At 42.4% G+C, this 26,784-nt stretch overlaps 1 protein-coding gene across 1 annotated transcript in view; it reads left to right on the forward strand.

The window, feature by feature from the left end:
* The first annotated feature begins 9,545 nt into the window (after positions 1–9,545).
* OBSCN (obscurin, cytoskeletal calmodulin and titin-interacting RhoGEF) overlaps positions 9,546–26,784 on the forward strand; it is a 284,159-nt gene continuing 266,920 nt past the window's right edge. The window contains exons 1-2 of the mRNA XM_075214135.1: positions 9,546–9,839; positions 24,906–26,052. Of these exons, the coding sequence (XP_075070236.1) occupies positions 24,915–26,052 (1,138 nt within the window). The 5' untranslated portion in view covers positions 9,546–9,839; positions 24,906–24,914. The remainder of the gene's footprint in view (positions 9,840–24,905; positions 26,053–26,784) is intronic.

Raw genomic sequence — 26,784 nt, forward strand, 5'->3', positions numbered from 1 at the left:
TAAAACTATAGCCACGCCCCCATGCATGCTGGTCACGCCCACTGGCGGCATGGTGTGGAAACCCCCTCTACAAATCCTGATGGAACGGTCTCTTGTGTTTGTCTTCTTCAGGGCTTACAAGAAATGAGGTTGCTTTGTTACCTTCCTCACCAATGACCAGTATTGTGTCAAGTGGCAAGAAACCAAAGGCAACGGGAATCGGCAAGTTTTATAGTAGGTTATTGTGGAGACGTCAGGTCCTGACATTTTACATGGCGGGTTTACTTTGCTGTTCAAATTTCTCAAGGACAAAGTATCCATCCAGGACCTTAGGTAATTCCCGAGAGGTAGTGGGAGGATTTATGTCAGAGAGGTGATATAGCTTGACAATGGCAGGGGATGGTAGTTGTTGCTGAGTTTTTAAGATAGCATTTCCTGATTAAATTATACCATCAATGACATTAAACATAATTTAGCTGAACATAATTTAGTTGTCTTGTTTTCCTTAGGACTCTGGCCAACATCTTATCACTTTTACCTTTGAGCTCGTGGTACATTTGTGAGTTTAGGAAGAAAAGTCACATTGCTTAATAGTAACTCTTATAGCTTTGTCTGTTGAACAATGAGTTTGGTAAAAACTTGATAGACTTTGGTCTGTTTCTGTTCCAGCTGTACACTTTGGCTGGACTCTCCTACCTGATCTATGGGTGATTTTAAAATAAGCATTACAAAGCTAGTGTGAAACTAACTTTTTTTTATGGCTCCACGGGCTATCTAGGCCAAGGGTCTTACCATTAAGATACTTCTCAGCAGACGCACAAACATATGATCAGGGGGTTATCAATTTCTCATTGATCCCACCTCAAGCTTGAGGCTCAAGCACAAATAGATAAGAATATCTACAAAGATTACAGCTGTCCACAAACAGACCTGAGCCCATCAGATTGTACTGAGCTCCCTGCTCAAAGGACAAACCTACAAAAGCTTCTAGCAGCTAAGGCACAATGACTATCCTTCCTAAACTCGCCACTGTACCAGCATTGTGTTCCTATGGTCTCCAGTGATAGATTGTATGTACACTGACATAACACACTAGGAACTAAGTGAAACAAGGATTATCTAAAACTTGACAGGTTCTCCATACTACATAATATAGTACAAGACCAAACAGGTGCACATTTTAGACACTAGTGACTTAATAATCACAACAACAAACATTTGTGCAGTAGACTCTGTAATATCTCCTTAATACCTACCAATCCCAGAGCTGGAGCCCAAGTGATGTATTCCTCCCCCACCTACTGACCTTCATAAAGACACCAGAGAGATTTTTCTTGTCCACTGTGGACTATGGAACTGCGCTTATCTAACTGTAAAATGAGTAGCATTTAAATTCAGTATTTGATGGATTATTCCCAGGGACTATTGGGGCAACACAGGAGGTCAGGCGCCTTATTAACTGTTATAAGGATGCTATATGGCAGTCCGGAATCCCGTCATTCTGAAAGGCAAGAAGATGACCATCCAGGACTGTCACAGGCTGAGCCACAGCCCACTAGAGACTATAACACCATTGCAGCCCTGAGGAAGAGGAAGATGATTGATTTTGTCTCCTCCTCCCCTATGTGTCTGTTTTTCAATAAAACTTTGGGCCTGTGACCTCCCCTCCCTTCACTCCTCCACCCCCAACCCATTCCCCTATCACTGTTTCGTTTTTGTTGAAATGTCTTGCCTTTAATTTATGCACCCCCCTTATATGTGTCTGTCCTTCAATAAAGCTTCGGGCCTGTGACCCCCCCCTTCTCTCTCACCTGCCTTCTCCTCACATCCATTGTTTGTTGAAACTGTTGCATTGTTTAAGTGATGCCTGGTTAGTCAGTACTTGATGTATAGTGGATGTATAGTGTAGGATGTCATCTCTTGTACCTTATGTCACTTATTGTACTATAAAGGAAGTCTGATTACGTTCCACAGTGATTTGTGCTTACAGTTGCGCTACGACGCCGTACAATTGAATGTAATGCATTATGTCTGTTTTTTATATCTTTATACAAATAAAGTTACTTTTATTAATAACAAATGATTGGAATTTAAATAGATTATTACTTTATGTATCCAATAAACTTAACCACACACAAACATACATGGTTGCACACACCAGAAATTTCCCAAAACTGGGAAAAAAAGTAATATAATAATATTTGCTGCTGCCCAGTAATCATGTCATACACACAGAGATGATCACTGGGCTCCTTCTGTTAAAGTCACTGTGAGGAGCTCTGCTACACATAGTAACAAGGGGGGAAATGTCATAGGCACATAAATGATCACTGAGTGCCGCTTCCTACAGTCACTGTGAAGAGCAGTGCTTCTGTTACACATGGTAGTAAGAAGGGAAGTGTCATAGACAAAGATATGATCACTGAGTGCTTCCTCCTACAGTCACTGTGAGGAGCTCTGCTACACAAGGTAATGAAGATGGAAATGCCATAGACACAGATATGATCACTAAATGTTTCTTCCTACAGTCACTGTGAGGAGCTCTGCTACACAATGTAATGAAGATGGAAATGCCATAGACATAGATATGATCACTAAATGTTTCTTCCTACAGTCACTGTGAGTAGCAGTGCTTCTGTTACACACAGTAGTAAGAAGGGAAGTGTCATAGACAAAGATATGATCACTGAGTGCTTCCTCCTAGAGCCATTGTCAAGAGCTCTGCTACACAAGGTAGTGAAGGTGGAAATGCCATAGACACAGATATGATCACTGAGTACCTATTCCTACAGCCACTGTGCAGAGCATTGCTACATAAAGTAGTGAGAATGGGTAGGTCATAGACACAGATACACTAGATGGACAAAAGTATTTGGCCACACCCGTTAATTATTGAATTGAGGAGTTTCAGTCAGACCCGTTGCCAGAGGTGTATAAAATCAAGCACTAGCCATGCAGTCTCCATTTGCAGACATTTTTTTTATACAAAATGGGTTATTCTGAAGAGCTCAGTGACTTCAAGAGTGGTACTGTGATAGGATGTGTGGTACTGTGATAGGATGCGTGGTACTGTGATAGGATGTGTGGTACTGTGATAGGATGTGTGGTACTGTGATAGGATGCGTGGTACTGTGATAGGATGCGTGGTACTGTGATAGGATGCGTGGTACTGTGATAGGATGCGTGGTACTGTGATAGGATGTGTGGTACTGTGATAGGATGCGTGGTACTGTGATAGGATGCGTGGTACTGTGATAGGATGCGTGGAACTGTGATAGGATGCCACCTTTGCAACAAGTCGGTTCGTCAAGTTTCATCCCTGCTGGATATTCCACGGTCAACTGTAAGTGATATTATTAGAAAGTGGAAGCGTTTAGGAACAACAGCAACTCAGTGGAAGACCATGTAAAATCACAGAGCGAGGTCAAGGACTGCTAAGGCGGATGGTGCATAAAAGTCACCAACGCTCTGCTGATTCCATAGGTGAAGAGTTCTAAACTTCCACTGACATTAATGGAAGCACAAAAGCTGTGCGGCGGGAGCTTAATGTAATGGGTTTCCTTAGCCGAGCAGCTGCATGCAGCCTCACATCACCAAGACCAATGCCAAGTGTCGGATGGAGTGGTGTAAAGCACGCCGACACTGGACTGTGGAGCAGTGGAAACGTGTTCTGTGGAGTGACGAATCACGTGTGTTTGGCAGTCAGATGGGAGAGTCTGGGTTTGGCGGATGCCGGGAGAACGTTACCTGCCTGACTGCATTATGCCAACTGTGAAGTTTGTTGGAGGAGGGACAATGGTATGGGGCTGTTATTCAGGGCTTGGGCTAGGCCCCTTATCTCCAGTGAAGGGCAATCTTAATGCTTCAGCATACCAAGTCATTTTGGACAATGTTATGCTTTCAACTTTGTGGCAACAGTTTGGGGAAGGCCCTTTTCTATTCCACCATGACTGTGCCCCAGTGCACAAAGCAAGGGCTACAAAGACATGGTTTGATGAGTTCGGTGTGGAAGAACTTGACTGGCCCGCACAGAGCCCTGACCTCAACCCCATCAAACACCTTTGAGATGAACTGGAACGGAGATTGCGAGCCAGGTCTTCTCGTCCTGACCTCATAAATGCTCTACAGAATGAATGGGCACAAATTCCCACTGAAACACTCCAACATCTTGTGGAAAGTCTTCCAAGAAGAGTGGAAGCTGTTATCACTGCAAAAGGGGGACCAACTCCATATTAAAGTATATGTATTTGAATACAATGTCATTACAGTCCCCGTTGGTGTAATGGTCAAGCGTCCGAAAACTTTTGTCCATATAGTGTATGATCACTGAGTGTTTCCTTTTACAGTCACTGCGAGGAGCACTGCTACACAATGTAGTGATGAAAGAAAATGTCTTACAATCACACATGATCTACAAGATCCTCTTCCTACCATCACTATGAGAAGGTGCGAAACAATATAATTAGGGGCAGTATGAGGGATGTTAGGGGTCATTTTTAAATGTAGTATGTTTTAGGCAAAAATCCAAATGATGGAAAAACTACAAGAATCCCAAGAATTCTAAATACCAGATCTCACAGCTGTAGTTATGGTGTTTCCTTTAATGTTGTCTCCATGTGTGGTCTCAGGCTGTGATGATAACTGTAATATAGGTGTATTCCTCCTACACGGAGATCTGATACTGGCGCAGACTCTTTTCCTCAGTTACTATAAGACAGAACGTTGTTACATTAATGTAGTGTCCGTTATTATCTCCCCATGTACCACACGTAGTGCGCCGCTTACAGGACCAGACACACAACATAATGAAATACAGAAAGAACTTCATATGAATATACAGGTATCTGATTACCTGCCAGAGGCAGAACATTGTGTACCGGGGAAATAGGTCAGAAGGTCTATTTTTAATCATAATAAATTACCACCAGTATTAATTATCTCTTTGATGTGAGCATTCAGATACCAACCCCATGGGAGAGTGAGACTCAATCATATATAATGTTGTATTGTAATCAGTTCACATTAGGACTAAAGCTGCCCTTAAATTTGTACATAAATGTTGGTACTTTCAACTCAAATTCCTAAATGACTACATTTGTGGGGACAAAATGTCCAGCGATGCCAATCATGATATAATAAAGATCTGCTGCCAATCTGGACTGCTGACAAAAACAGTTGGCAGATCAGATCTGCAGAAACCGGGCTGCATGTTATTTGGGCGATCAGTTTGAGCACTGAGTGACGTTAAGGGGTAAATCTATCAATCTGGGGTTATTTTTAGCCCATCGGGTTTTGTCTTTAATAAAACTGCCGTTTTAATGAAGGCAGCACCACCGAGAATCCGCAGATTGATACATTTACCCCTAATTGTCCAATCTAGTCTCCCACATGTTTACACCTTTGTACTAACTGTATAATGTATTGTACTATCACCAAATGTCATGATGAATTTTTATCCACCACAGAAATATTTCTAATTTGTGTAACAAATACATTAGAGATGGTCAAAGTAGGGCAACTTAAATGGTGCATGGCCTACAGCAGAAAACTTACCCGGAAAGACTAAAAGATCTTATTATGTATAGTTTGGAGCAGAGAAGGGAAATGGGGGACATGATAGAAACTTTCATATATATGAAGGGTTATAACAAGGTGCAGGAGGGAAACATTCTACAAAGGAAGAGAAGTATTAGAACACGAGGACATGTACTGACACTGGGGGGAAGAGAAGTATTAGAACACGAGGACATGTACTGACACTGGGGGGAAGAGAAGTATTAGAACACGAGGACATGCACTGACACTGGGGGGAAGAGAAGTATTAGAACATGAGGACATGTACTGACACTGAGGGGAAGAGAAGTATTAGAACACGAGGACATGTACTGACACTGGGGGGAAGAGAAGTATTAGAACACGAGGACATGTACTGACATTGGGGGGAAGAGAAGTATTAGATCACGAGGACATGTACTGACACTGGGGGGAAGAGAAGTATTAGAACATGAGGACATGTACTGACACTGGGGGGAAGAGAAGTATTAGAACACGAGGACATGTACTGACACTGGGGGGAAGAGAAGTATTAGAACACGAGGACATGTACTGACACTGGGGGGAAGAGAAGTATTAGAACACGAGGACATGTACTGACACTGGGGGGAAGAGAAGTATTAGAACACGAGGACATGCACTGACACTGGGGGGAAGAGAAGTATTAGAACATGAGGACATGTACTGACACTGAGGGGAAGAGAAGTATTAGAACACGAGGACATGTACTGACACTGGGGGGAAGAGAAGTATTAGAACACGAGGACATGTACTGACATTGGGGGGAAGAGAAGTATTAGATCACGAGGACATGTACTGACACTGGGGGGAAGAGAAGTATTAGAACATGAGGACATGTACTGACACTGGGGGGAAGAGAAGTATTAGAACACGAGGACATGTACTGACACTGGGGGGAAGAGAAGTATTAGAACACGAGGACATGTACTGACACTGGGGGGAAGAGAAGTATTAGAACACGAGGACATGTACTGACACTGGGGGGAAGAGAAGTATTAGAACACGAGGACATGTACTGACACTGGGGGGAAGAGAAGTATTAGATCACGAGGACATGTACTGACACTGGGGGGAAGAGAAGTATTAGAACATGAGGACATGTACTGACACTGGGGGGAAGAGAAGTATTAGAACACGAGGACATGTACTGACACTGGGGGGAAGAGAAGTATTAGAACACGAGGACATGCACTGACACTGGGGGGAAGAGAAGTATTAGAACATGAGGACATGTACTGACACTGGGGGGAAGAGAAGTATTAGAACACGAGGACATGCACTGACACTGGGGGGAAGAGAAGTATTAGAACATGAGGACATGTACTGACACTGGGGGGAAGAGAAGTATTAGAACACGAGGACATGTACTGACACTGTGGGGGAAGTAGGTTCAGAGGAAATGTGAGGGAAACTACTTCACAGAAAGGGTAGTGGATAAGTGGAATAGTCTCCCATCAGAGGTGGTAGAGGGTAATACAGTAGAGCAAGTTAAACATGCTTGGGATAGACATAAGGATATCCTTACAAAGAACTAAGGATCAAATAGGGTTTAGGTTATAAGAGGTTAACAAATGGGCAGACTCGATGGGCCAAGCGGTTCTAACCTGCCACCAAATTCTATGTTTCTATGAAACTGGAAATAGTTCTGGTCAATGCAACACATTTTATATTGGGTCAATATACTTACTGGTAGTAATGATTGTTGTGTTTTGGTTTGTTATTTTTCCTTACAGACCAGTAACTAAATGGTTGTCCAGGATTCCAGCAAACAGAGGGATTAAGATTTCCTCAATATAGAGTCTAAGAAATGTCAAACTATAACTGTAATTACTAGGACTGATCATTAATTCTAGACAATAATTACTTAACACCGACTTCTCAGATGCTGAAGACTGAATGGTCATAATAAGGAAAGGGGGGAGGGGGGTGGGTTGAATCCTAGATGGTCCTTATGTCTCTGTCAATCAAGACCCCCTGTCGTCTGCTGGTAGAATGTTCTGTTTATCTAACAGCAGAGCGTTAATAGTGTTATTAACAGGGGCCGCTCATATATTACAGCAGAGAGGAGGCGTGGAGGGGTCAGACACATGACAGAGGACAGTATGTTGTGTACACATTGACGTCACGATAAGACAGTTTAAATCTTATTGTCTCAGTCTTCTGTGATATTATTTTTTGGGTTAGCCAATAACGATATGACTCCGATAATAACTTTGTCTTTTTTGATACAAAAGTATTTCATTTCACAGTGATATTTTAGCAATAATCTAGGGATACACAGTAACATAAAACATAAAAGGATGATTCATATTCGGCATTGATGACAGATGAAGATAACTGGATCATGTCATCTGCCCATGCCCAGGGGCTGGTAAATTTTAGATTCGGCTCAGCTGCGTATTAGGAACATTTTAAACAAAAAAAAAATGCAGGTGGCCCAGTGACCCAGCCCAAGGTAGCTCACTATAGGACCGGCCTGGGGAAGGGGGGAGGTGGGGGGGTGGTCAGATGCCCCCCAGCCCAGCCAAACCCTGCTCATGTCACTGTGCCGGATGTAAGCTTTAGAGAGAAGGTATCATAGGGAAATCCTCCTATCGGATGCTGCTCTGTGCCGACAATAGTAAATTGCTACATCATCGTAGCAATGGCAGATGATTATTAATGGGGAAAAAGTCATAAATAGGCCCCTTAGTAACATCACAAAGACTGTTTTACAGAGAACACCAGGATGTGTGCTGGTAAACCTTGCACCAGATGATGATGGGCACATGGGTGGCTCAGATCTGTTCCTTATCACGAGCAAATATACACAAGTTCCACAAAAACAAGAGCTAATTTGGTGGGATAATATTTAAATGAGCTGTAAGGGGTGGAGACTCCGCATACAGGAATCCATCCCATATATCTTGTGGCGCAGTCATCATCCTAGAGGTGGCAGATAGATGTCATCAAACATTACCATGTGCTATGGGGTTCTAGTACAGGCTGACATAGAATAATGTATTTAAAGGAAGTAAAATAAATATTTGTCAATAGAAATAAAGGTGCTCATTAATGGAACGAAGTATATATATATATATATATATATATATATATATATATATATATATATCATCATCTATTTATATAGCACCACTGATTCTGCAGCGCTGTACAGAGAGCTCACTCACATCAGTCCCTGCCCAATTGGAGCTTACAGTCTAAATTCCCTAATATACACACACACAGACAGAGAGAGACTAGGGTCAATTTGTTAGCAGCAAATTAACCTACTAGTATGTTTTTGGAGTGTGGGAGGAAACCAGAGCACCCGGAGGAAACCCACGCAAACACGGGGAGAACATACAAACCCCTCACAGATAAGGCCATGGTCGGGAATTGAACTCATGACCCCAGCGCTGTGAGGCAGAAGTGCTAACCACTTAGCCACTGTGCTGCCCTTATGCCTATAGCTCTATATATATATATATATATATATATACATATATATATATATATATATATATATATATATATATATATATACATACATATATATACATACATAGAGATAGATAGATAGATAGATATAATTCAATTTTTTTCAATATGTTAAATTGCTATCTAATTTTTCCACCCTATATGTGATCGTGGGACATGTGAATACGAATTGCTTTATTATTTGTCTGTTTGTTGTATTAATGACACATTAGTGCACAGCAGCCCAGATGATAGTTACCCATCTGTCCCTCCTTATGTCTGACCCCCTCTGTTGTCCCCGACTCTAAATAAATACAGGAAGGAATCAGCCCCCTGCCTCTAAATCATATGTCCCTTATACTTAGTACATCTCTGTCTTCCAACCTCCCCGACCCTTTATCAAATGAAATGCAATCTTCCCAGTAAGTGACACCCAGTCTATTTTGGAGCTGGGACAGAGCAACGTTGGCGGAAGACACCAGACACCCTCCCACCCATCCACCCATCAGCGGGGGCTCTGTCCTGTACCCTTCATCTGACTTTTCTTTCTCTCTGGTGCTACAGGAGAGGAGAAGTAGATATTTTGGGAGGGGGGATCAGTCTGAACTTAAAAAAAAGCAAAAAAAAACCATTAAAAGAAAACAAACCCTTTTTCTCCTCTGTCCCCAAACTGGATGTAAGTCAGAGGATCGTACAAAAACCCAAGATCTGCTGCACTTCCCAAGATAAACTCAAGTTACACCGGGGTCCCCATGAGAGTCTGGGGGCTTCCTGCTGCTCTGGAAAAAGTTTGAATACAGGATTGGAAAGTTCTGTTGAGAGAAGAGGTAATGTGATATATTTTTTAATTTACTTATATTGCTTTTTCTTTTGCCCAAGTAGTCAGCAAAGGTGAACAGATATTAATTAACCTCAGCTGCCAGTGTATTATAGTATTATACAGCAACATGTTATATTGCTCTATGTGTGCTTTATTTAAACCTATATTATTATTAGGGTATGTACAATATGTTGTTGCCAAATGAATGTTACTTATCGATCAAGAGATTCTGAGTATTTACATTGTTGCATTTCAGTATTATTGCTACAAACACAGACATGCAAATACATTTATGTTTAAATAATCACAAACCTTGTTTTGATTTAGCTTTCTGTACATCAGTAATGGCCAGGGGTGGCTGGGCCGGCCCCATAGTGGGCTACCTTGGGCTGGGGCTTTGGGCCACCTGCATTATTTTGTTTCCTTGAAAATTCTCCTAACAGGTCGCTGAGTTGAGTCTTGCCCCCTGGGCTAAAAGTTGCCAGACCATTCTATGGCACATTTCATTCTACATTTGAAGGAGCTTATCTTAACTGGAAATACTTTAAATATTGTTGTAATTATGTGGAGCTTAAGGTAACTAATTAGAATGGGCGTCTGTTTTAAAACTGTCTAACGTTTTTATCAAATTTCAGCAGTCCACATATGGTCCAATGATCAATACATACTGTTCATTACAGTCAGCAATCTGTATGTGTGTATGGTCATTTTCTAGCCTCGCTAATGGTGCAATATATGATCTGACTATCATCATTATCAGCACCTATTTATATAGCGCCACTAATTCCGCAGCGCTGTACAGAGAACTCACTCACATCAGCCCCTGTCCCATTAGAGCTTACAGTCTAAATTCCCTAACACACACACACACACACACACACCATATCATAACCACTGGACATCCGAGGTCACAAATTACTCTCACAGTCTGGAATGGCTGATAACAGAAAACAACAGCTTTCTTACTGCATTAATGACTGTAAAAAAAACACATAACCCCTCCTCATCTGATACATTTTACACTACATGTAACAAAGTGTAACACAATGTATCCATCTATTCTAGATTCACACTGTCCCTGTGTTGTATAACATTGCTCTCTGCATGGATCCACCAGTTGCTGGATAAGCGGTTGTGTAGTTTGCCCGAGGTGGCTGATCTCAGTGCCAATCTCTGAGCCCTTCAGGCTGTACTTCTACAAATGGCTATGCAGGGAGATGGAGGCTGACAGCTGGGGCTATTTTAGGCTGCCCAGCTCAGGGGAGTGATGTGTCCACTGTGACAACTGATAAATCAGTCACTGTTGGAGCTTTCTGCTTACGCAGGCTGATAAACATGTACATTAAGTGCAGCAGTGTCACAGGGGCTGGCTCACATTCTGCAAGGAAACCCTCTGTACTATGCCTGGAATAATATGCCTGGAATGTGACCCGTCCTGGCATGGTCCAGTCCCTGTTTTCCAGTGTTCTGAGATTTCTGGTGATCACTATATGGCCCGAACATGACTAGGAATCAACTGTGTCCTGATTTCCCAGGATGTTCCTATATTTTTTCTATAGTTTCCTATAATTCAGGCTCCAGAGCTCCTCAGATTACCATAATTACTGAGAATTTCTTCCTCTAGTTGCTTTATCATCATCATCATCATCAGTTCTTTATATAGCGCCACTAATTCCGCAGCGCTGTACAGAGAACTCACTCACATCAGTCCCTGCCCCATTGGAGCTTACAGTCTAACTCCCCAATATAGACACATAGTGAGAGACTAGGGTCAATTTTGATAGCAGCCTATTAACCTACCAGTATGTTTTTGGAGTGTGGGAGGAAACTGGAGCACCCAGAGGAAACACGAGGAGAACCTACAAACTCCACACAGATAAGGCCATGGTCGGGAATTGAATTCATGACCCCAGCGCTGTGAGGCAGAAGTGCTAACCACTGAGCCACCGTGCTGCCCCATTTGTATCTGGCGTTTATGGGGGTAGCAAAACGGAGGAAACATTAATGTTAAAAAAATGTCCAATTTTCTTGCTACAAAATCAAAATTTGTGGTATGTAACTTGTTTATTGTGGGCATCATGGTGGCACAGTGGTTAGCATTGCTGTCTAATACCACAGGGGTCATGAGTTTGATTCCAGTCAGGGTCGCATCTGTGTGGATTTTGTATGTTCTCCCTGTGTTTGCGTGTGTTTACTACGGGTGCTCTGGTTTCCTCCCACACTCCAAAAACATATTTGTAGATTAATTGGCTGCTGACAAAAAGGACCCTGGTGTATGTGGGGCAGGGACTGATGTGAGTGTTACAATATTCTCTGGATGTCGCTGTGTAATTTGTTGGCATTATACAAATAAATAATAATATAGAAATGTTCATGTCAGTTGGTGAAAGTTGGAGGAGAAGATGATTACAGGTGGCAGAATAACTGGGAGCAGCCCTGGGAGAGAGCAAACGTCAGGTCACAGGGTTGTCCCGCTTCTTCCCTAAGAATTATGGGGCTGTGATAATGTTCTGCATCAGGTTTTATTGACTGATTTTCCAATTGCACTGACTGAGGAAAATGATTCTGCCCAGATAATTACCATTGTAAAATGATGGGAGCAGAACGTGAGCACAATGTGGTCTGATCAGAGACATCGGTGACTTCTAATGCCCATATGTGTTACAGTATTACATTTCTTTGGTACTTGTTTGTTCTACCTCTGATATAACATTAGGGACAATGTGATATTGAAAATACACAATTGAAAATCCTACGTGTAAATTATCCTGTCAAAAATACCCATATATTTGGTGAGTAATGATGTAATCACTTATATTTGTTGGCGTGTGGTGATGTCATATGTGTCACGTGACTCAGTGTTCCAGGATGAATGTATAACTGTCAGTGCAGGTAAAACACACCGGAATACAGGGATTACCTCGTACACACAGCTTGTTTTGTTACAAATTATAACTTGTATATTTATCAGTTTATTGTTTGTGTTAATGAAGGAAATATAACATAAACAATTAATACTCTCTGTCATTTTGTTTTTATCTTGTGTTTACACTAAACAAGGAAGAGAGACTTTTATATGATCACAGACTCCTTGGTGATTTCTAATATCCATATATTTTACAATATTGCATTTATTTGATACTTGTTTGTTCAACCTGTCCCCAGTGTAAGGGGATTTGTAATGAAATGTCCTAAATATTTGGTGAGACCATTAAGTCCCTTCTACTGTTCTGTATCTAATGCTATCTCAGCTGTTAGCGTTGATCTCGGAAGGTTGATGATACTTGGCGGATAAAACCAGAGATCTTATATAACAAATTGGACAACGAGTGGATTCCTTCTAAATTATAACTTACTGATGGGGTGTTAGGTGCCCGGGGAAATATTTCAGAATCTGCAGATATATTTCTTTTTAATAAGTGTCAATTGATCGCTCTAATGCCAACTTGTCAACCCCGGTTTTATGTTATCTTCATGCGGTTTAATTCTATCTCTTTGCTGACTATTCTGTGCCCCAGTTGGTTGGATAACATTGTATCATTCTCTGTTGTTTAAGTATCATTTACATTTTGGGAGTGAATGTTTAATTTCTGACACAGTACTCATTTTACTTCTATCTTAAATATCTGTTCCACCTTCAGATGACTTTAATTTATTGGCTCGCACATACCCTCTTCATACTTTTGCCAAATACATTCTTATATCTTTCTCGCCTCCTTCAGAGCTTGTAAGCTGTAGAATTATAACACCAGGCAGCGTTTATTGGTTTCTTGTTGCTGTGAGATACGACTCCGCTTTGCTGCGCAATCTGCGTTTGATACATTTGTATCTAGAAAATAGTATTATATCGTAACCCAGGGAAACAAATGTAAAAAACTGCTTGAACAAGGACCGAAAATCACAGAAAGAAGCAAGAAATTAAAAGAATGTATGTAGTAAAAGTTGTACTTAGAAACCAATATATTAAAGTTACATGAAGGTGGAATTCTCATTTAAAGGGAAATTACCTAAATTTTATATTTGCACAATAACTCATTCGTCATTAATGGAGCTGATAGGACAAGACTAAGTAGCCATCCAATCAGGTCCGTTGACAGCTATTCAATAACCAAAGTTTTTGTCATGAGTCGCGGCAGTGCCTCAGGCCAACGCCACTCTCTGTGCGCGCAGGAAGCGCCCCAGCCGTCTCCATGACGACCGGGACGTCATTTCCTGTTTCGCCCCGGCCCTTGCCTAGACAACGGTCTGGACGCTCTGCATGTGAGCATCGCATCCCGGCATTAGAGGCAGCCGGGCGCGTGCGCAAAGCAGCATTAATCATTGATTTATTTTTCAACTCCTGGGCTGACTGCTGGTTAGTCCTGTCTGTTGCCATTGGTTAGTGTTGGTATATAGGGCTCCCTGCCGGTTATAGTTATCAGTAGCCTGTGTACTAGCCTGCTCCAGTGCCCTTGAATCTGTTGCTGTTTTGGACCTTCCGTGCATGACCCGCATAGGCAAACCGAGGGGGGGGGGGGGTTCCTAGTGTCTGGAAACCCCCCTCCAAGCCTGAGGCACTGTATTATTGAGGTGGCTGGACCCTGCCCCAGCTTCACACGGCTCTGCTTGAAAAAGAGAGAGCTGCGTGCACCTAACAGTAGTGCACGCAGCATTGCCCATGTATATTATGGGGATAGGAAGAGTTGGAGAGCAGCCTAACACGCTCTAAAATTATAGCCACACCCCCATGCATGCTGGTCACGCCCAATGGCGGCGTGGTGTAGAAACCCCCCTCTACATATCCTATGTTTGCCCCTGCACGGACCTCCTTTGACCGCTGCCAGCACTGACATCTTGCCGGTCACTAACCTCGTTTCCTGCTTCTGACCTACGACCTCGGCCTGTTCCTGACTCCTCTAGATTCTTCTCCCCGCTACTCTGCGCTACGGTACATTCATACACCTGTACTACCTTGAGTATAAGACCTGGGGGCATCCGAGTACCTGTGAGCATAACAAGCTCTACGGGAAAGGCGGCTGCTATACGTGAAGAACTCTCCATCTGGTTCTACGGGTTTTTGTTAAGACCGTTAGCAGTTTTCTTGTAAACTTCTCTGGCTTTCAGCCTGAATCATGATGTCCTGGAATTACTAGTGGAGAAGAAAGGGTTATATGAAAGCAAATGTGCGCACTACTTCTATAGGTGTTTTCAGGACCCCCAATATTTGTGCTGCTGCGGCCACTAACCAGGTCTATACATGGCATATTACAATCATATGGGGGGGAGGGGACGTGAGCACCCACAATCATTTTAAAATGTTGACTCCTATGGAGGCAGAGACAAGTTTTTGATGGGGAATTATCCATTCTCAATGCTGTCACATGTTCCTCTGTTCTACCTGTGGATCTGCCTAATAATTATTTATCCTGTTGTTTTTTGCGCACGTCAAGGTGAGCGCCACTCTCCACCTAGGACTGCGGGAAGGCAAAATAACTCAAAGTGCTCCCTGATTAGAACCACCCTTGTCATAAAGTTAATCGTTGCCCCGTTTACACTGGTTGTTGGTGCAGGTGCTCTCCACGAATTGCGTCTCATGTCTTCCTTAGGTCTTTCCAGGCTTAGTCTCTCTTGTACCTCAAGACGCTGGGGCTGAAGTTGTAGGAAGGAAAGTGCAGGTTTGGAAACTACGTAGCCTGTTGGACATTACAGGTGTAATGGTGCAGTTCACATCTCAGATGTTATAATAAATGGGCACCGGATCATATCTCCATAAAGCTCGCTCCTTTCTTAAACACACTTTAAGTTGTCGCAATATATCATTTACAGTGTCCACAACTCTTGCACAAGAGCTGACACTCACCTATCCCTATAACTGCCACAATGTCTCACGACAATCTCACTGTCCTCCCCTGAACATTCAGTTCTGTCTATCCCACATGTCCCTGACGACTGTCACTATCGAGCCTATTTATCATTCTATGGTGATAAGACTGATGATCTTATTGTGGCTTATCGCTGCCAGTTTACCGATGCATAGTGGAACTGAAAGTCCAAGCCACTAAAAAAATTAATACATTAAATACATAGTAAGTTTTTTTTATACAAATATGAAAAAAACATATTTTTAATGCCATTAATGATTGAAAAAAAACTCTTTTTTGAAATAATAAAGCATTTTTTGATTATTTTTTTTTCAGTTTCATCCATTGACGTGATACTTGTTAAATAGTCTTCTCCATGCTGGCGTCACTTGAGGTGACCCTTTGATAGATAGGGAGAAGCCCTATCACTGACGTAAACAAGGAATTCCCCTTCCACACCAGTGAGTTAGATTGAAGGCTAGGTAGTGATAACCCACATCCCAATGGGAACACCAATAACGGATCTATAGCTCTATAAATTTATAACCTATAAAAGTTGTCATCTGTCACCCGCACTAACCAACTACCAATATGAACCGGTCGTTCATCTGAGTCCTGAATGGACAGATCTGAATGGCCACCTATGTGGTTATATGGGAGAGACTGTCATTAGACAAACAACAGGTCCAGCCCATCTGTGTCTAGCATGAGACCAGTGGTTTTTACACTCACTAGCCTCTAGCAGGGCATGTTTTCCAGATATCCTAATCTGAGAACGGATGTGTTCATCACTGACTAACTAAATCACAAGTTTCACATATACAACGTATTATTTCACTTGTGATTCTTTTAGGAGATCTGGAAAACATGCTCTGCTAGGAGAGGTTAATGAAGAAAGGGTTGAGAGGACTGATTCACTATAAACCTGCTCTGATACTGAATGAACTGAAACTCCCGAAATCATGGTACACCCAGTGGCAGTAGTACCGGGAGATCTTTGTAAAAGTGTTATCTGTAATTCTCTGATATGGCAGCTAATATAATTGCTCTGACGTTGATACATATTTAGTTGTTAGAAGGACAGTGACATTTTGTAAATATATCCCCAAATTCCTAGCTCAAATTCAGTCGCATTATATACCACATCCCTATCAGCCATAAAGGTTTAGGCCAATGTCCAATAGAGGTAAATAACGTAGGACATTTACATTACTTTACAGATTTTTTGTGTGCATTTTTTACATTACTGTATATGAATTAGAAAGTGTCTAATCTGTCCCAGATTATAAAGATTTGTCCTTGGAAAGTTTTGGCTCTGTATATGTCCCCATCAGGGGCAGACGCAGGATTTGTAGAGGGGGGTTTCCACACCACGCCGCCAGTGGGCGTGACCAGCATGCATGGGGACGTGGCTATAATTTTAGACAGTGCTTGGCTGCTCTCCAACTCTCCCTATCCCCATAATATACATAGGCAATGCTGCATGCACTACTCTTAGGTGCACGCAGCTCTCCCTTTCCAAGCAGAGCTGTGTGAAGCGGAGGCAGGGTCCAGCCACCTCAATTATACAGTGCCCCAGGCTTGGAGGGGGATTTCCAGGCACTAGGAAACCCCCCTTGGTTTGCCTATGCCTATTATTTATATTAGTATTGATAAACTGTACGGTAGAACAATTCTCCCTATCCTTATTCTCTATATAAGTTGATGATGGTTGTGTGTGTTGTGGTTGGTGTTGGACTGGGAGTAGCGGTAGGACTAGCACATCCAATGACTGTAAGAGTAATAAATACAGCAGCTGTCATTTACACGATTACATTGAGGTTGATTCGGTGTATCTGTACTAGAATTAATCCTACTACTAGTGCTGGTTATTCTTTTTTTTGTCCATTGGCTATTGTAAGATCACTGTGAGAATTGCTGTCTGGTTGGCTTAAGCAATTCCCTTCCACAAACTTATAAATGAGCATCTGCAGTTGCAAGTTGTTGGTTGTCAGACTCCTCATTTTCTCATTCTCACACTGCAGTATCCATAGTGCTGTCAGTTCAGGACAACAAAGGTAGAACTGCAGCACAGAGCTGAAATTCATTCAACTGATCTTGATTTGGTGTAGCAGAGGAATTACTGTACTGGGTATTCATAGCAACCTACACACCTATCCCTCTGTTCTTGTTCTGTGACATATCACAATTATCACAGCTTTGTAGTTATTAACTGTGCGATACTGGACACTCCTGGTTCAATGGGCCAGATTTTTTTTTGCTTGTTGTGTTAACAATTAATATATTTGATGCATGTGCTAAAACAGAAAAAGAGTGTGGTAAATACACATACCAAAATCATTTACAGAATTGGCTATTTACGGAAGTCATCAACTAAAATGTAAGAAATCAAACTAAGAGCCGTGAGTCAGCTGCTGTTCTGGTACATCGAGCAGTCGTAGCAGAAACCCGAGAGACACAATGTTAAGAGGGAGACAAACACCTGGAGGCTGATTGACTTTACTTAAATTTGGATAAATATAAAAAAAACAGCTGTTGAGTGGTTGTTATAATGATGATGATAATTAGTATATAATTTACAATCTTCTCCCCAGTCCTTGGAATTGGTTCAAGATGGAATACAACTTGGGGATAATTTTAGTTTTAAAAAGAGTGCTCAACTTTTGTGTAGTTCCTCTGGTACCAAATCCAAAGGTTTCTTAACTAGGGATGTGCACCGGCCACTTTTGGTGTCTCGTGTTTTGTGTTTTGGATTCGGATTTGCTTGAGGTTTTGGTTTCGGATTTGTTTCGCAAAACACCTGACGAAAGGTATTGGATTCGGATTTATTTTGAAAAAAACATAAAAAGTGTTAAAAACAAGTTTTTTGGTTTATTTTCACTCCTACGCTATTATTAACCTCAATAACATTCACTAACAATCATTTCCACTAATTCCCAGCCTATTCTGCAGAATCAGTGAACTTTGTAATATTGCAGTACCAATGGACTTATACTGCAGGATTGTTTTTGGATATTTTTTTTTTATTTCTTTTTTTTATAACTTTTTTAAAAATTTTCGTGCTGTGCTGTGCTGTGCTGTGCTGGGCTGGGCTGGGCTGGGCTGGGCTGTGCTGTGCTGTGCTGGGCTGGGCTGTGCTGGGCTGTGCTGGGCTGGGCTGGGCTGTGCTGGGCTGTGCTGGGCTGGGCTGTGCTGTGCTGGGCTGGGCTGGGCTGGGCTGGGCTGTGCTGGGCTGGGCTGGGCTGGGCTGGGCTGGGCTGTGCTGGGCTGGGCTGGGCTGGGCTGGGCTGTGCTGGGCTGGGCTGGGCTGGGCTGGGCTGTGCTGGGCTGGGCTGTGCTGTGCTGGGCTGGGCTGGGCTGGGCTGGGCTGTGCTGGGCTGGGCTGTGCTGGGCTGTGCTGGGCTGGGCTGTGCTGGGCTGTGCTGGGCTGGGCTGGGCTGGGCTGTGCTGGGCTGGGCTGTGCTGGGCTGGGCTGGGCTGGGCTGGGCTGTGCTGGGCTGTGCTGGGCTGGGCTGTGCTGGGCTGGGCTGGGCTGGGCTGGGCTGGGCTGGGCTGTGCTGGGCTGGGCTGTGCTGGGCTGTGCTGGGCTGGGCTGGGCTGTGCTGTGCTGTGCTGGGCTGTGCTGTGCTGGGCTGTGCTGGGCTGGGCTGGGCTGGGCTGGGCTGTGCTGGGCTGTGCTGGGCTGGGCTGTGTCCTTCTAAGGGCATTGTTTTTTCCCCAGCACAGCACAGCACGAGATCTACCAGGACAGAGGACCACCTAACACAACCTCCCTCTACCCTGATCAATGCCCGAGTGAAGATGGCGGCGACTAGCGGGGAATTTATAGGATCCGAGTATCGCGAGATCCGACAGCGGGATTATGACTCAGAGCCTCGGTTTCAGTTTTGCAATTGGCGGGAATACCCGGATATGTCTCGGATCCGGCTCGGATCGGCAATGTTCAGGTGGGCTCGGATTTCAGATATCCGAGCCCGCTCATCTCTATTCTTAAGATACTTGATGATTTAAAGAGGGATGGAAATACAGTGTGCACTTTCCGTAAGCTCAGATACACATTCAGGTGGAAGTATTTATTACGAGCATGACACTATAATAACAAACTAACTAAAAGAACAAATTTAACTGTAATGTTTTTCAATTTAATCCATTTAAAAAAAAAATGTCAACTATAATTTCAAAATAACGAACTAAATAAATAACTTTTCCATGCGTGCAGTGCATACAATGCGTATTGAAAATAAATCTTCATTGCGTACAGTTGTCCTGTGCCAGTTGCTGAGACATATACGTGAATGATAGTAAACAAAGACATGTGATGTGTCGGTCGTCACTGTCATCTGGCATGTACCCCTGCCCTGCAGCTGGTGCAAAGCAAGCGCACTTACAGCAATCACAGGATTTGAATTAGCTATATCTCCGTGAATGCGCCATTACTGTACATGCCCAACTTTAGTCGGACCCTTCCCTGCCCCGTTCCACCCTTCAAGCGGTAAGGGGTCGTTTAAGCAGTAAGGGGTCGTAAGTGTCAGATGTGTACGGATATGTATGACATGCAATTGCATGCAGGTGCGTAAGTTTGGTTTCTGGCCATGGGGTATGTATCAAGCTGAGAGTTTTCCGGTGGGTTTAAAAATCCAATCAGATTTTAGCTATTATTTATTTAGTGCATTCTACAAAATGACAGCTAGAATCTGATTGGTTGCTATAAGCAACATCTCTACCTTTCAAACCCGCCAGAAAACGCTCAGCTTGATACATTTACCCCCATGTGTGAAATCACACAAACGGGCATATGTCAAGACATAAATCAGGATTATTATCTCTAGGCTGATAGACATTTTTTTACTGATACTCGAAATCTGCTCTCGCTTCAATCAGTCATACACAGTCCGGTACCAGAACATGTTAAATATACTTAAGGTTTTAAGCCAGTTGCCATTATTAGTTAGTATTAATTAATTATGTACTGCGTCAGCACTACTTGCTTATGTTGCATAGTTCAAATAAACAAAAATGTTAAAATGACTAAAACATGAGAATTGGCAAACAATAAGGGGTTTTAGATTGAAACAAAGACTTTTACTTCATGCTAGATGATGTAACAGAAGCAAAAAATGTGGCAGGATTTTGAAACAAGTTAGAACAAAAGGTTATGGGAAAGAAACAGAAGCTGTCACAATGAGGAAATGATAGACTAATTTATGTAAGGGATTATAAGGAGAAGACAAAAACCTACTCAGGTGACTGGAGAGGCCTTTCAGTGACAACTTGTGACTCCAACTGGTGACATGCGGCAGAGGGGTATATGTACAAATGACAGCACAAGACCGAGTAGTGTCTGTCTAGAGCCTACAAACCAGTGGAAAACACTTTGCAACAGATGTAACGACCCGTGAGTGCCAGTCTCAGGCATTGTTCCATCCATGGCAATTGTCTGACTCCTTACTGTCGCTGGTGGTGATGGTGACTGCGGGGGAGGAAGAGTGACGTTTCTAGGTGAAGGGACGTATTCACCAGCTGGAGATCAGACTGTGTCTTTCTCTCTATGTACAATGCTGCCTTCTCACAGCAATACACAAAATGTAAAGTTGCTCAATTTATAGGTAACAACAGGTGCTTAGAAGGGAGGGGGGGGGGGGGTGTCTAGCTACAAAAGAAATACACAAACAAATCCTCCAGCACCCTGCTGTCAGCCAGTAAAATTACTAATAAAATTGACTCCTATATTTACACAGAATGCAGAAATCTAGTGAAATGTGGTTTATTCTGACATAGAAGTGGTTGAAAGGAACCAAGTGAAGATTCTGCGTAGACAAAAATTAGAGGGCAAATTCCATGCAAAACTTTTAAGGACAAATTCCAACACAGAAATGTGAGAAATTCCACAGTCAAAGGGGGGAATTCAATTAGCCATTTTTCAAAAATCTCTGCTCATTTTTCCTCGCTCCCCATAGAGATGCCAAGAAAAATGAGCGGATATTTTACCATAGTAACAGTAAAAATGCACAGCCGCGATATTCTGAAGAACATTACGGCTAATTAAATTCCCACCCGAAGGCAGAATTAGGCAAACGCTTCATGAAACAGTATTCAAAATGTTATTAATTTCTACATGTTACTCATAGTATTGACTACAAAATCGTTGATGCACTACAGATACCATAATAGAGTAAAATAGAAATTGGCAAAACATATTTTTAATTCAAAAGTAGTGAATGGAAGTTTGGGAATTACTGTATTATGTATGCACATTAGCTCCCTGTGTTTACAGTCATCATCCATTTATGCTAATTTACAGTAGCTCCACCAGGTCCAAACACCTATCTATATGTGTAGCCAAAAGTGACAGAGAGTTACAGACGTCCAATGCTTGTCCAGTGTTACTAAACTACTAGCACTCCTTATCAATCTGTCTCCTCTATATTCACATAGAATACCATTAACTCAGGAAATGGGTGAAACAGTTACAAAGCTTAAAAAGTAATTTAAAAGTATTTCTATAGCAAATGATAAGTAGGCTGTATTTGCATTTTAAATAACTATTTATTTCTGGTGACAGCAGCCCTTTAAATGTTGCAATCATGTGATAACAGTTACTAAGATAGAACTACACCATAGACTATTACGGGGAGGATAATTCTCTGGACTTTTAGCTTAAGAGATCATTGACAATTGTGCATGAGCTGAATTGGTAATGATTTAACTCTGGTGCCAACATGCGATGCTTAATTACATGACCTCCTGAGTGGGGCAGTGACACACGGGTTCGTTGAGTGAAATTACTGCAGCTTTAATATGATATTTGATAATATATTCCCTATAAAGACACAGCCAGTAAGTTGGGTTGTCTGGGCCCGGTGCCAGCATGATGTCAGGCACAAGACTGAACACTTGTTCCCCATGTAACAGCTGAGAACAAGGGTACGTCTCCAGCACAGACACAGCTGAGGGTTAAATGGTCGGAACACTCGAAGCAAATCCATTGTCCAGGGCGACAGGAAAGAACTCCGTCAAATTATTATTAGAGGGAAATAATAAACATATGACAAGCAGTCAACAAGTAGAATTGGATAGTAGCAGAGAATTAATCCCCTGTATTGTGAACATTGCTGTCTAGGGGCACCCACTTCCAAATACCCACCAGGCCCACATTTGTATTCTTTGTCTACCAGGCCAGTTTTTTGGGGTGCCACAAACCCTCACTTCCTCCATGGGCCACTGCACCCCATCTATATAAAGGTAATGAATGGAAACAAATCAGCCCATTGAGCACACAAAATAAAAGCACCCCTACAACCCTATGCCCAGGCACATATGGCGTTTCCATAACTCTGGGCTTGGTTTTGGCTGTCAGCACAGGGATTGAATGGCTGTCAATCTGGGGGTTCATAGGAGAGAAGAAAGGGTGGCCCGAAATAGCAGAATGTGGACAACCTCCTGAATTCCAAATTCAGTTCTGGAATCTGTTCTAGGAGGTAGAGTAACCAGAATTGTATTCTACCAATCAGACAATAGTGACTAATGTGCCATAGATTAGAACGACAGTGAGATTTTCCATGCTGGTAACCTGGATAATAGCACAACATTAGTAGAGGGGGGGGGGAGGGTGTGTGGACACTGGAGAGCTACATAACTGTGAGATTAAAGGGGGCTATTTTTGTGATGAGATTTGCAGTTTCCTTTCCGAGAGTGTCAAAGGCAAATGAGCAATGAAAGAGGTGACTTTGTGCTTGGCATTAGCAACGGGTATAAATATATAACTATTCTGCACTGACCTGTACATTACAAATTGCGTCTGTCATCATTATTACATCTAATAACAATGTGCTCACTTTCATTTTTGCAGCAAGAAAATTGCACTCTCTTTTCACTGAATTTCCTATATTGAGCTTCTCCATAACACCTGTCGCTGCTACAGCTGCCCCTGAATCTCTCATTATTCCCCAATTTATGTATAGGGTGCAAGGTTGCAGCAGGAAGTTATTTGTCCATTTTGCCTGGATGTATTTCAGAGCTCAGTCTGTGCGTTGACCTGACACATTAGGAACAGGAGTTTGATTCAGGAGTGAACTAGAGTCAAATCATTAATTGCACAGAGGCACAATTTATATGGGGCTAATCAATTAGCACACACTAAAGAGACACCAACTGCTGTCACTCGCTGTAACACAATCTGTAGACGTTGCACCAAAATCCTATTTAGAAAAAGTTGTCTGTCGTTACCACCTCACACCTCCATCCAATCCTGGGGAGAGCTGCATTCCGCAACAAGAACACTATATGCCCAGGAGAATGTGCAGGTCTGCAGATTATCACTGCTGAGCTCTGCTCTGACCGTCCTGTCTCTACTATAACATCCGCACATGTCCACTCGTCCCCTCCGCTCCGCAGCAGAGAGGACAAGCGTCAGTGGGACCGACATTAAGGGCTAGATCTACTAAGCTGCATGTTTGAAGAAGTGGGGATGTTGCCTATAGCAACCAATCAGATTCTGTCATTTTGTAGAATGTACTAAGTAAATGAAAGCTAGAATCTGATTGGTTGCTATAGGCAACATCCCCACTTTTTCAAACCCGCAGCTTAGTAAATCTAGCCCCAAGTCTTTATTCTCAAAGCCACGTATGTTAATGTAGATACAAAATAGTGAAATGAGGTACACAAACATTAAAGTATCTAAGGACAAATATAGTCTATAGGTTTCTTTGTTGCTCTTTTGAGTGTGGTTGGAATAAGGATAAATATTACAAATGGAAATTAGAATTGTTAACTGCTGTTACTAAGTATAAAAAATAAAATGGAAGACAGGAAACTATAAACTGTGTTGTATTGTGTTGTTCGCTAAAAAACTTCAACATGCCTGGACAGTGTCCTGATTTATTTGATGCTAACAGGTATATTCCGATTGTTTATTTAGGAAGTCTCTATAGCATTTTACATGTTACCCAAAAAAACACATCTTGCACTGATGAGTCCTAACAAGGATAATACAGGCTGCCTGTAGTGCATATTTGGGTATTGTATATCAGCACAAGTCCGTGACAAGTTCTATAACCAAGTGTGTAATTCACCATTAGTGCTTCATGTAAATGCAATTTCCCAGAAGTCTTTTCTCCTATGTATAAATCTTATTTTATGAATGTATCTAAATGATTATACAAAACATTGTTACAAAGGTAGCAAAGCTGTTACCATGTTTGGAAACCCAGTTAATAATATTGTTTTCTTTTCAGATTTCCAAAATGGATTACAGCTCGTTCAGTGGGGTTCCGCGGTTCCTTACAAGGCCCAAGGCCTTCATGATGTCTGTGGGGAAGGACGTCACATTAAGTTGCCAAATCGTTGGAAGTCCCGAACCCTCGGTCACATGGGAAAAAGACAAACTTCAAATCGAGTCAGGAGGGCGCTTCAAAATGGTAGTAGATGGTAGTTTATACCAGCTCACCATATACGACTTAACCTTTGGAGACAGTGGTCAATACATATGTCGAGCGATCAACAACATAGGCGAAGCGTTTGCAGCGGTCATGATTAAAGTAGGGGATGAGAAAGAGAGCACGGTAGTGGAATGCCCTCCATATTTTATTCTGAAACCGATCACCACCACGGTGAACCTGGGAGAAGACACCACCTTCCAATGCAGGGTACAGGGCCACCCACTGCCAGTAGTAAATTGGGAGAAAGACGGGAAACTGTTGGGAACAGCCAGCGACTCAAACCACATTCGTGTTGAATCTGATGGAGATTCCAGCTCTCTGCGAATACACTTCATTCGATTTTCCGACAGTGGGACATACATCTGTCGTGCCGAGAACTCTATAGGTCAAGCTAAAGCTTCCGCTTCACTGATGGTTGACTCTTTCAGCAATCTTAATGCCAACAGTACATGTGCCTCGGAAGTGTCTTACGGCAAAACGGCCACGTTGTTGTCTCACCTGCAGAAACGGCGTGAAGAAATGAGAAAATCCGACCTCTCTATACTAGGCTCCTACGACTCTAGTGCCACTTCCTACGGAGCTGTGGACCCATTTACCGGTCTGGGTCATAGCTTGTCTCTTGACTATGACAGGGCTGTCTCACTCGGCCAAAAAACAAGTCGTGACAGTACCAAGAGTGTTCTCACACGCACCTGCACCGTGACTGAAGGCAAGCACGCCAAAATGAGCTGCTTTGTCACTGGCGAGCCCAAGCCTGAAATTGTGTGGAAGAAGGACGGAGAGGTCATCGCGGAGGGCCGGAGGCATGTGGTCTATGAGGATGAGCAAGAGAACTTTGTCCTGAAAATCTTATTCTGCAAACAAATCGATAATGGATTGTACACCTGCACGGCATCTAATCTGGCCGGCCAGACCTATAGCTCAGTCCTCGTCATAGTGAAAGGTACGATCTGTGCTTTATTCTATAATCATATTGGATATTAATAATGTAACACAAGGACACCAAAAGAGAATTCAGTAAATTTACTAAAATGACAGGACGGCCTGCACTAGCCAATAGATTAAAGTTATCTCAAGGTGGAAACCCCCTGTAATCTAGTGATCATGTACTGTATATTGTTCTGTTATAATTGGTAAATAATTAATTGCTGGTATAACTTTATAAGAAACTCCCCCACTCATTTTGACTATAAATAATAATAACACATACACATTTCTGCCCAAAAATAATTTCTAATCAACTAGTTTTGTGAACACACTGATTATAAGTGGAATAATGTGCTCCCTACTGTAAATAGTATGTGACTATATAACAGCCCAGGGCTGTAGGTTGAATGCGATTATATAGGTGACTTATAATATCTGTAACAATTGTCAGTATGTGGTAAAGTTTTCCTAATAGATTTTGAACTCTACAAGAATTTTTACACATACTAGAATCACTTGTGTATTATAAGGATATATAGCAGTGGGGGCGGGGGGGGGGGGGGGGGGGTGGGCGGGGGTGCGCTGCTCTGTGACCTGCAGCTGGAGGAGCTCTGTCTCCCTTGTGTATATTGGGGTTTTCACCCTTGGGTGATACATAAGAGTCCTTACAAAGTGTTACTATGAGACCAACAAATGTCTAGCTACGATCATATATATATATATATATGTATACGATACAGGTAGATTT

Source organism: Mixophyes fleayi, chromosome 5 (assembly GCF_038048845.1).
Source record: "Mixophyes fleayi isolate aMixFle1 chromosome 5, aMixFle1.hap1, whole genome shotgun sequence".
Lineage (NCBI taxonomy): Eukaryota > Metazoa > Chordata > Amphibia > Anura > Limnodynastidae > Mixophyes > Mixophyes fleayi.